The sequence below is a fragment of the Apodemus sylvaticus genome, chromosome 1, assembly GCF_947179515.1.
Source record: "Apodemus sylvaticus chromosome 1, mApoSyl1.1, whole genome shotgun sequence".
NCBI classification, from domain to species: Eukaryota; Metazoa; Chordata; class Mammalia; order Rodentia; family Muridae; genus Apodemus; species Apodemus sylvaticus.
The window spans coordinates 136,383,735-136,396,243 of NC_067472.1; the positions used below are offsets into that span (position 1 = coordinate 136,383,735).

The 12,509-nt window shown below is 38.9% G+C and overlaps 1 protein-coding gene across 3 annotated transcripts in view; it reads left to right on the forward strand.

Annotated features, from left to right (window-relative positions):
• Mctp2 (multiple C2 and transmembrane domain containing 2) overlaps window positions 1–12,509 on the forward strand; it is a 230,825-nt gene that overhangs the window by 123,378 nt on the left and 94,938 nt on the right. For all 3 annotated transcript variants that reach the window (XM_052160741.1, XM_052160751.1, XM_052160753.1), the window contains 2 exons: window positions 1,216–1,318; window positions 3,368–3,470. In XM_052160741.1, coding sequence (XP_052016701.1) covers window positions 1,216–1,318; window positions 3,368–3,470 — 206 coding nt within the window. The remainder of the gene's footprint in view (window positions 1–1,215; window positions 1,319–3,367; window positions 3,471–12,509) is intronic.

Genomic DNA, 12,509 nt, shown 5'->3' on the forward strand with positions numbered 1-12,509 from the left:
GCTTGCCTGAGACCCATGTAGGCCAGAAGATAGTATCAGATATTCTGGAACTGGAAATGGTTGTAAGGTGCCACATGGGTTCTGGGAATTGAACTAGAGTCCTTTGCAAGAGTAGCTAATGTTTGTACTGATGAGCCAGCTCTCCAGCTCCAACTCTACTTCTCTTCTGCATACAAGTGATACCTTGCGGTATCTATTTTTCTGTGAATTATATAACATGTTGCCCTATGGGGTCATCCGTATAACTGCAAATGTCATGATTTAATCTTTATGATTAGTCGTCTTTGTGCCTGGATATTATTCTGTCATCTGTGTGTACCCCACCCATTGCTTCCTATGCCTGTCAGGTGATAGACACTATGTTGTCTGCATCTTTGGCTATTGTACGGAACACTGTGATGGACACAATACTCCAGAGGCTGAACTGGTTTCCCTTGGATACATACATGAAAGTGGAATTGCTGTCAGATGAAATATCTATGTATCACTGTTAAAGCAACCATGTTTTCCCATACTGGCTTCACTAACTGATCATCTCACTAACAGTACCTAAGATTTCCTTTTCCTCAGATATTTCTGGTGTTTGGTATTCTCATCTTTGTTTCTGTTTTCTTGAAATAATAGAAATCAAACACGGGGCCTTACATACGGTAGGTGCTTTCCCACTGAATACATCTCCAGCCCTATTGTTGCCTGTTTGATAATAGGCACTGTAACTGGGAATAGATGATATATCACTGATTTGATTGGCTTTGATTAACATTTTCCTGAAGATGAGCAATGCTAAATAAGTTTTTACATGTGTGGTACTTTGTATGTCTTTTAAGTCTTTCTTCTGTTTTTAATTGGGTTACTTTACTTTGCTATTGAGTTCATCTTAAAGACAAACAAGGAAGTGTGTGTGGACTCTTCTATAGGCAGACCTGGTGCCTCCTTCTGTGCGAGTTGTGATCATTGGTCTTCAGAGCGACAATTCATCTTGCTCATCAGTACGGATCCCTCGATAAGTTAAAGACTGCAAACACACAGGCTTTCCTACCTTCCTGAGTTCTCAAATGTGGATCCAGCAGGCCTGCTGGGGAGAGCCGTTTCCTTTCCCTCTGTTTCTCCCTCCTTTTCACAGTTTCATTGTGAAAGCACAGAGCTTTTGCTCAATTTGCTGTGTCCCTTTGGAGGTATGTTTGTCTTTGATGGTTGTCTGTGTTCTCTTTCCAGGGAAGAGTGATCCTTTCTGCCTATTGGAGTTGGGCAATGACCGACTTCAGACACATACCATTTACAAAAACCTCAATCCGGAGTGGAACAAAGTTTTTACATTGTAAGTGGTGTGCCATGCCCTGGGATCTGTGGAGCAGCTGTAACGTAGAGAGCAATTATCTCTGATGTGTATGGGACAGGCAGGGGGCTCTTGAGGGGAACTTTCCACCCAGTTTTATGTGCAAAGAGCGAATTTTATTGTTTTTTTTCTTACAAAAACCTTTTATCCTTTCATTTTATAGTATGACTTAATAATAGAAGAGACCATTTGGAACTGTAAGGGACTGCTAGGAGACATTTATAAAGTAGATCTTTTAGTGACTAAATTAATCTGCAGATAGATGGAAGTTTCTAGATGTCCAGACTAATCTATTTCTGGGTTAAGAAAAGTTACAAATGGAGTCCTGTCTTAAATTCTAAGCACTTACATGTTATGATACTATCTTAAATGCATGAAGGTTTGATTCTGCCAGAGTCTTTTGGAAAATACAGATTATCTACAAATCCTAAAAGACCCCCAAAGGCTTCTTATAGTCCCTTCGATCAGAGTGGCTGGCTCCTTCAGACAGCTCTGTGTGTTTCTTCAAACTTGGGCTTTTAGGAAGTCAGGTATATAGTTTCCTAGTTTGCCTTAGTTTTCAAGGTATGTAACTATGAAGGGGTGGCCTTTATTGGTTTTGAGTGAGTTGATGTTACATCACCCCCACAAAACTGACCTCTTAGTCTGTGTTTGTGAGTCCAGTGTGCCTCCGGGGTAAATGGTGGTGTTCCGTAGGAGGTCCCACAAAGCTCTCAGGGAAGTGGCTCAGATGGAGACACATCAGCCAACTTCCATATACAAGGAATTTTGACAATAGCCATGGCTCTATTTTTTATTGTTCATAGTGGTTGGATTCTGTTCAATATTTTAAAAAGTGTTTTGAAAGCTGTAGATGGGACATTTGGTACTTTATGTTTCAATTAAAACATGCTCTCTGCATACTTCAGCAAATAATGAATCTTACCACGTTTTCTTAAAAAATATTTTAAAAAATATTTATTTGCTGATGCTTTATTTTTGTATGTGTATACACCTGTGTGGGCTTATGTATACCACGTTTCGTTTGCATTCAAAAGACCACAGAAGCCAGAAAAGGGTTTGGGATCCTCTAGAGTTGGAGCTACAAGCTGTTGGGCACTGCCAGGTGGGTGCTGGGAACTGAGCCTAGCCCTCTGCCAGAACTAAGTCTTCTGACCACGGAGCCATCTCTGTAGCCTCTCACATTCTTTTATTCATTAATTTTTTTAAGGGTGAAAAAAAATTTTTTTTTGCTTTTTTCATTTCAGAGTGACTTTGCAATCCTGTTCCTTTCTCCTGCAATTTCTCTTTTCTCCTCTATTCTTTCTTTCTTCTCTATCTCTCCCTCCTTCCCTCTTTCCCTCTCTCCTTCCCTCTTTCCCTCCCTCCCTCTATCCCTACCTCTTTTCCTTCCTTCCTTCTTTCCCCCCCCCCCCAGAGTTGAGGAATGAACCCAGGACCTTACACTTGCTAAGCAAGTACTCTACCACTGAGCTAAATCCCCAACCCTTCTTTGTTTTCTTTCTTTCCTTTCCTTTCCTTTCCTTTCCTTTCCTTTCCTTTCCTTTCCTTTCCTTTCCTTTCCTTTCCTTTCCTTTTCGTTCTTTCTACTGCCTTTTTCTTTCCCTCCCTCCCGCCTCCTCCTCTTCTTCCTCCTCCTTTTTCTTTTCTTCTTTTCCTTCTTCACCTTCTCCTTCTTCTCCTCCTCCTCCTCCGCCTCTGCCTCCTCCCTCCCTCCCTCCCCCCTCTCTCTCTTCCTTCTCTTTCTTTTTTATATCCTCCTTACTTAACAGTATCACCCTCGAGTGCACACATGTATAGAAAATGCCACAGTAAGAAAGTTAACTTCTTTCATCATGTGCACGTCTGAATCTTCCATGATGGATGGTCTGGGAATACAGTCAGTTTGATTTAATTTTTGGAGTTTAATTAAATGATAGTTTTATACTCCGAGGACACACAGACTTAATTAGTGCAAGTGTTTTCAGATCTTCATGGAGCGAACGTCACTCATGTGTTTTTGTGTATAATACCCGATCTCTTCACTTTCAGCCCTATTAAAGATATCCATGACGTGTTGGAAGTGACAGTGTTTGATGAGGATGGAGACAAGGCCCCGGACTTTCTTGGAAAAGTTGCCATCCCCTTGCTGTCTGTAAGTCTTCTGCATTAATCAACAATTTGTAAGTCAGAGTTTCTATAGTCTAGACTTACTTTATTGTTGTCCTTCTTAGAGCTACTGTGGAAAGTACTATTTATTCTTTATCTTCATATTTTAGATATAAGGAGACATAGCTTTTTGTGTGTAGGCTTAATATTTATTCAATCAACCAGACATTTTGGCCTATCCTTCAATGCCCTCACGCACCTCATTCTACCTCAGACTGGCACTTCGGGTCTGACTTCAGGAATTCAACTCAATGGTCAGATTTTCTATGGATTAATGAGGAATCCTCATGGCTTTCTTTTAAATTCATCCATGCCCATTTTGTTAAAGATTCATTGTTGATTACTGTGCATTTGTCCTCAGTTCTCCTAAAGAGTATTTCCCCTAAAGTTCTCTCTGTTATGTCTGCTTTAAACTGTTGAAATATAAAATAAAACATTTTGTGGAATAAAATAAAAGATGTCCCTTGGAAAATCAAGAGTGTTTCAATAATCTAGGAAGGGTCAGCAAAGATGGAAACCAGAATAAATAAAATAGTTATAAAAGGTAGGAAAAAACACCCCAGAGTGCTTACAAGAGTGAAGGGGAGGAGAGAAGTGGCCCTCGAATTGCCCTTTTGTTTGTTTGTTTGTTTGTTTGTTTATTATTTAGCATCTACTGTTTTCCTATTGATTAGACATTGATATGTGTCCAGTGAACTGCATAGAGGCAAGCATTTCAGTTTTGCACAATTCGTATACAGTCATGATGGCTTCAGCAAAATAGGAAAATTTATATCTTCCCTCACAGTTGATGTTTTTCTAAAGCCATTCGTACATTTTTGGGAGTTGTGCACTCTGCGATCTAACCACAAGCTTCATCTTGCTCACAGAATGTTTACAGGGAGGGGAACACTGTACCGCTTAATATCTTTTCGTCTGCTTTTGATCGCTTGGTTAATTTCTCCCCAAGTTCTCATCTCCCTGATGCTCCTCCAAGAAAACCGCGTGCAGCAGCTGCTGGCTGCTGCAGCCGGCCCCTGCCAAATGCTCTGAGCCCTCCGTGGCAGACAGCAGTGCTCATGGAGAGGAGGTGGCAATTTGGGAATTCCCCCCTTTTTTATTACAACTTTGTCAGATATTCCTGGAAGAATACATGTAGGAGGAATATGGGACACACTTTAAAAGTCTGAAGAGAGTCAATACAAAGCCAAACCACCCCTTACAACTCAGTGTGCATGTATGTGCACTCACTCTTTCTCCACCCCTCCCCCTTCTCTGCCTCACTCCTTCCTGTCTCTTCCTCTCTCTCCTTCTGTCTCTCCTATCCACTCTCTCCTTTCCTCTCTCTTCCCCTTTTATACTTTTTAATGGATAAATCTGAAATATATTTTATTCCTTCACCTGTGAATGCACTTGGAGAGCTTAGAAACTCTGGATCCTTTTTCATAAACCTTTTGTACACTGGCTTTGCTTACTCACTGCTGTCCCACAAGACCTCTGTGTCTTTGTCCCTCCTCCGGTCCCTCCTCCGAAGATCTAAGACAGGACATCCAGCTACATCAGGATGACGCAATCTGAAGGCTGTGGTCATTTGGAGTCAGGATGCTTGTTTGTCAAATGGGGCTTTCCTGTGTATTTTGGGGTACCCAGCAGATTCCTGGCTTCTCCGGGGGTCAGTGCCACTTGCTTGCCTCCACTCTTGTGAAAGCCAATGAAGTCCCTATATATTGACAAAGACCCTGAAAGGGGCATGAACTCCTGGGGGACACAACAGTTGGCTAAACTAATGGACTGTTTTTTTCAAAGTGTCTCTCCCCCAACTAGAAAATTAGTGAAAGACACAATCTAACTTAATTCCTACTTTAAACAGAAATGAAACTCCACAGTCACGTTTTGCATGATAGGAACAAGCTGCCTTAGATTCTCTTGTTCATTGATTTGTTTGACAAGCATTGATGAGGTTTCACTGTGTGACTGGCAATTTTAGATAGCAGTGTGTTAATGCTGACCTCTTCTCTTGTAGCTTCTTCCGTACTTTCTATGATACAAGCATAAGGAAAGAAAACAAAAATAAAATCAATATATGATATTACATGATAAAAACAGGACACTGGGCCCTGGAGAATGTAGGGAAGTGGAGATATGTTTTCAAAGGCTGTGTGGGAAGGTGTGCACAGGAAAGGGACATTCAACCAGCAACTTGAGGAGATGACAGGGCAATCAAAGTATTTGGAAACATTAGAGGCAGGACACAATTATGTTTAAAGGCTCAGAGGAAGAACATTGCTGTCAACATCCAGAGACAGCTAAGAAGACAGTGTCAGTGGAATAGAGGGGACAGACACTGTGACCTATAGAATAGGGAGTGAGCCATAGGTAAGGAAGGACAGAGGTGTCCTTGCAGGGCCCTGTAAGCCGAGAGCCAAGGTCTATAAAGCATTTGAACTTCTATTCAGTGATGGATGGGGAACTGCAGCCTTACATTATGCCTTAGTTAGGGTTTCTATAGCTGTGATAAAACACCATGAACAAAAGCAACTTGATGGGGGGAGCAGTGTTATTTCATTCTACAGTTCTGCATTTGGGTTCATTGCTAAGGAAAATAGGGGCAGAAACTCAAATAGGAGCCTGGAGACAGGAACTACAGGAGAAGCCACCAAAAGGGTGCTGCTTACTGGCTTGCTTCTCCTGGCTTACTCAACCTGCTTTCTTGAAAGTACCCAGAACTACCAGCTCCAGGATGGTATTGCTACAGTGACTTGGACCCTCCCACATCAATCATTAATCAAGAATCTGGTTGGGCATTATCTGAAATGAGGTTCCTCTTCACAAATGTCTCCAGTTTGTATCTAGTTGACATAAAACTTGCAGGGCACATTATTTATTTCTTTTAAATACAAATAGCATGTGATACAATCGGAAGAAAGCCCCAGTTTACCAGATTCTGCTTGCATAAGAGCCTGGCCAGACTATAATCCTTTTAGTTGTCCTGGGGACCCTGTCCTGGCACTAAGTGGCAGGCTCTGCTGCTGCTGTCCCATCCAGCTGATTTGACTCACATTAACTTCTAATTCCTTGACTGACAGATTAGGAAAATGACCAAATCCTAGGGTAGATCTGTGTCTCCTTGATATCAGGTGGTCTACCTGCAACAAATTGACCTTTTTAAAAATAATTTATTTCCTAATAGGATGTAGATTATAAGTGCGATTTTTAAATGTCACAACTCTCATTATAACTAAAAATCATAATCCAATAATTATTTAATTTTTTTCTATTATTAAATAATACAGAACTGTATTTGGGAAGGTTTGTTTAAAGATCTATCTATGGTTTTTATCTTATTTTATTTTACTTTTTTAGTTTATGTTCCTTGAGGATTGCATGCCTGACAAAATCAATGCAGTTAATATGCTAAATCATTAATTTTCTAACAACTTAGTCTTACATATTTATTTTTGGCAGTTTACAAATTAGGAAACAAAGGCCCAGAAATGATCTTGTACTGTAGCTGGCTAGTAAACAAGATTTTGAGCCTCCTCTTGTAGTCTGAGTACCTTGGAGTGTCTTAGACAGTCATAGTGAGAACCCATCAAGCATCATGCTGTAACGAAGGCTGGTACTGTGTTTGTACAACTGTGATATGTACAGACAGGACCGGAAGAGAGAGATAGTAGGAGAGTTATAGGCAATCTTGAGAGATATCTGTGCAGTAGGCATAGAAAACCAAAAGTCGCACTGAAAACCATGGGAAAGGAACAAGATGCTCTGAGAGATGGATTAACGTTTGAGAAGACATTCGGAAGCAGGGTTTTCTTTGAACTGGCACAGGAAAGGGTAATGTGTTGACTGTGACTGGTAGATGAGCAGGACCAAAGCTGAAACGGAGGAACAGAAGATTGGCCAGGATGCAGGAACAAGGAGGGCCCAAGACGAGAGTCAGGAAGGGTAGGGGGACATTTGATATGTCTATTAGTGGGGATCAACGGTGGGGTTTGACAAGATACAGTGACTCTAAAGCAAGCAGCCCACTAGGACCACATGGTGAAAACATCTCAAATCTGTTAAGTCTGCATGAATTAAATATCCACAGTTACACATCTCAAAATCTTGAAGGAAACTGTAACCAAGCAAGGGAAAGTCTTGTAATAGAGACTTTAAGATATTGAAGAAAGACAATGAAAAAGACACCTGAAGAAGACCTATGCTCCCCTGCTCATAGATTAGTAGATTAATAGTGTGAAACAGCCATCCTACCAAAAAGAAATCTACAGATTCATTACAATCTCCATCAAAAGTTGAAAAACCCAATTTTCAACACATACACACACACACATACACACACACACACACACACACACACACAAGCAGGCTAATGTAAATAATCCTCAATAATAAAAAGACTGCTGGCAGTATCATATTCTAAATTTTGAGTTGTATCATAGAGTTATAGTAATAAAAACAGCAAAACTACAAACATATTGATAGTGAAATTAAACAGAAGATGAGTCTATACACCTGTGGATAACTGATTAAAATAAAAAGCCCCAAAAATCACAATTGAGAAAAGACAGCATTTTCAACAAATGGTTATATTCAAACTGAATGGCTGCATGCAGAACATTTCTCCATGGCTAGTAGGAGTGCAAACTTGTATAGTCTCTGTGAAAATTGATGTGGCATTTTCTCAGGAAATTAGGAATAGATCTACTTCAAGATACAGATATACCAATCCTGGATATATATCCAAAGGACTCTATATTCTACTATAGAGACACTTATTCAACCATTTTCATTGCTGTTCTATTAATAATAGACAGAATTTAAATAGCCTAGATATCCATCAACAGATGAATGGATAATGAATGCAGTATATTTACACAATGGGAAAGTTTACAACTGTTCAGAATGATGAAATTCACAGGTAAATATATGGAGCTAGAAAAAAATTGTGAGTGATGCAATCCAGACCACAAAAGACAAATATGCATTCTCTTCTACATGGATCTTAGTTTTTAAGCTTTCAACATGTGCTACAAACTGAATCACCACAGAGATGAGATACTTAATAAGGGACTGCAGGGAGGAGAGGATATTTAAAGGATGGAGAATAGGATATATTCCTGTAGACAGGAAAAGGGATACTAGAATAAGAGGGTTAAATAGGAGGTTGCGAGATCAGGTTAAAGGAAGAGACATAGGGAGTAAAAACTGATACTAAATGTCCTTTGGAAAACCATGTGGAAACCTACTATTGGAGAAGCTTCATAAAATATATACTAATATGAAAGGAATCCAAATGAGGTCACCAACTAACAGGGGAGACAGTGCCCCAACTAGACTTTTTTTGCCACCAAATAAAGTCTCTACTGTCAAGGATGATTTACATCTTTCTAAGTTATTGGTCAATGGGGCTGTATGGAAACCTGCAAACAACCCAGGTTCTTAGTTACTCTCTACAACCTACCCTAATGCCTAATAAAACACTTATTTTTTATATCATTGAAAACATCAAAACTGGTTCCTAACTAGAAGCTCCATGCCTACTGACTAGAGTTCACAACACTGGAACATTCTCTGAAAGATACCAAAAGAGAAAGTTGATCACCAAGAGCACCCTTCTACAAACCCTGTGATCTACAACAGTGATCTTCTTGGAAGATATATCTCTTTCTGGTTGGATTTACAGCCTACTCTGAGAGAGGTGGAACCCATGACTAACCCTGCTTAAGTAGCCACGAACCTATGATTAGCTAGATCTTATGAGTCTAGCGGGGAAACTACTACTACTCTGCTAAAGAAATGGGACAACAAAATGACCCCCAATGGGGATTTGCTTGGTCTAGAGATCAGTGGCTCACTTGCAGTAGATGGGAATTAGCAGAAGGATCCATAATTGGAAAATGTGCAGATAGTGAGAGATTTTTGAAACATACACCCTTAAATGGGAGATTTTCATCAAAAACCCTTTTCTCAAGGCTCACAGAACTATGCCAAAGAGGAGGCAGGGAGGATCAGAGGTGATAAATGACTCCACTGAAACAATGATGCACAAATGAACTTGCAATGGGTGTGATGGAAGGCAGAAGCCCTGGGGAAGTGGGCAGTGGATCCCACCCCTAACAAGAAGCTATTTATGACTGGTTCCTGCTAACAAAGGAAAAGCCATTTTTCTCCAGTAGAGTGTCACCAGTCACTAACCACAGTTTAGGGCAGGCCCCATTCCCAGTAGTAGTTAGCCAAGTCAAAACAGTTCAGTAGTATTTTTGTACAGTTTTATTTATTTAATTTGGCTTTTGTTTTGGGGCTTTTCTGTCTTTTATGTTGGAGGGTTGTTTGTTTTTTGAAAGTAAAAGAGATAGAACATTTAAGATTTAAGGTGGGGAGGGAGGTTGGAAGGAACATCTCAGAGGGATTGAGCAAGTGAGAACACTATCAAAACATATTGCTTAAAAAAATCATTTCAATAAAAATTCACAGTAATGGTAAAAATTCCACATAGATATGCAGAATCTTTTGATCAAATACAGCCCAAAATTATTTCAAATTATTGCTAGAATACACCATAATCTGATATCGAATACTAGATCATTTTCATTTTGCTCTGTAATTCCTAATCAGTACCATAATAAATGCAATGGGTGACAGTAAGCACTTTCCGTTTTGAAGCATTTGGTGCCATTGATACTGTCTCCTAATAATTAGGTTTATTTCCTATTTCTGTCTTAAATTAAGTATACCTAATACTCTCAAATCCAGACCAGCTTCTTCTCTAGCCTAAGTTTTCATCATCAAAATGTAGTTACTCTCCAATGTCATCTACTGAGACAAAAATTTTACTGAGTAAAAATTGCTTTAGTGACTCAATCAGAACAGAAGAACGCAGGTATAACCATCTTAATATCTGAAAAAATAGAGACTTCTTCCCTAATCAGTAGAGTTAGGAAAGGATACTAAGTATGCATCAAAGAAATTATCCACCAAGAGTATGTTGTAACTCTATACATCAAGCACAAAACACAAAGGCACATATATCCATAAAAGAAACACTACTGCAGCTGATATTCCATATTGACTCATACTACTTTCTAATAATAAAAAAATATACTTTTGTTACTTTCTAATACATAAAACTGAAAATAACTCTATTGTCTCAGCTCAGTGAAATGCATTTTGGGACAAACTGATTCACCTTATGCAAGCACAGCCCATAAGATCAAAGCAACCTCTAACCAGAAATATGGTCTTGCTGCTGCCTGATGGAGCTGCGGTGTTTGGTGGGGCATAGGTATGTGCTGTGAGGAACTATGTTCCTAACAGCTTCAGTTAATTAGCTCTATGGGACAATTTCTGTAATTACTTGTACCAAATAAATACCACACACATCTCTATTTGCATCTTCAGTGAAGTAGTTTCTGTGCAGTGAGGTGGCATGAGGTCAGAGACATGGACAATCAGAGGTTTTCATTTGTTTATTTCTTTGTTTTAAGGTTAAGATGGAATTTTGGCCAGTAAAGTAAAATGATAACAAAATTTTAGATTGCATTAATAAATTTAAGATCAATATAGAAATTAGAAGTAGCATGATGTCTATATTTGCTTTTGAGGGGGGGGTTTGGTTCATAAATCAATAGTGCAGTCTTGGAGTACAGGATGGATGAAAAGGAAAAAGAGATACATCATTTGGGTGATTAATGGGATATAAACAAGACTTAAATCCCCATGTAGGTGACAGAAGTAACTCTTATATGGCCGTGTGTATGATGGAGCAGTTTTCATGCCCATTGAGTTCAAGTGCCCATAGGTGTTGAAGGTCTATGTACTTAGAGCTAATTGTAGTTGTGGGCCACTTGACTTGATTTCTGGTACCCAAACTTGGGTCTTCTGGAAGAGCAATCATTAAACATTCAATTATTATTATTTACTTCTCCAAGTATGCATAGTAATTGAAACAAAGGTGAAATATAGTGAAAAGTCAATTAGATTTGCTCTGCCCTAGCATCAGGGCACTGGTATAATTTTGAAGTTTTCATGAACCCTATGTTTCATGTATTATGAATGGTATTGGGTCAAGTCTATCAAGCATTGGGTCAAGTCCATCAGACTGAGAGCGTGAGAGTCCCTGGTTGAGTTCTTCCAATGTCCTAAAAAAAGAACATGGTGACTACTAGGCTGTGTGTCATGTGCTCAGAATGCTATATCTTGAATGTCTTGAATTTTTCTATCACATAACAAGTCTCTTATGTTAAATCAACGTAAAATCTTTCTTCTGCTTTGAGACATCTGAAACAGTGATGTAAAGCAGGGAAGTATAGTATATGGCTATAAGTAAGACTCATACTATAAATATAATACATAATGGATGTTTTAAGAGTTCAAAACAGAGTGAATTATCACTCTGATTCTAAGAAACATGGTCCTGTGTGTGCAAGATTTCACATTTTATTTCAGTGAGAAAATAGTTCTTAAAATACAAGATTAGAATGAAATTATATATCATGTATCCATCTTTAAATATTTTTTCAAAAAACATGGATTAGGACTATAATTTAGCAGGAATTTGATGTTCTATCATACCTGGCATTGAAAAATTAAACAAAATAAATATAAAAACTCCAAATGTAAACAGACTAAAAGTAATTCTGCATTGCCTCATAAGGCCTCAATTCTGTACGGTCTGTTGAAGGTAAGCACTTCATGGGATGCTTTAGAGCATAACATTTCTAAGCAGGAACACCTGCGATCTTCTTGATCTTCTTTATATCTATCAGCATACTAGCAGATAACTTTTAGACACATTCAAGGTGTAATTCTCAAATTTTAGACCATAAAGGAAATCAGTGTGATATGTGTCTATCCAATCATAAAACTGGAAAATGTTGTATTTCAATACCTGCTTGCTTAACATGTTCAAATACTTATGCCTTGGTTTGGGTTACCTCAGTAGAGTCTTAAGAAGTAGAAATTTTAGTATAGTCGCAGTGCTGAAATATCCTTTTTATATGTTAGCAAAGGAGAAGCAAAGAAATATCAAAGAACCTGTCTA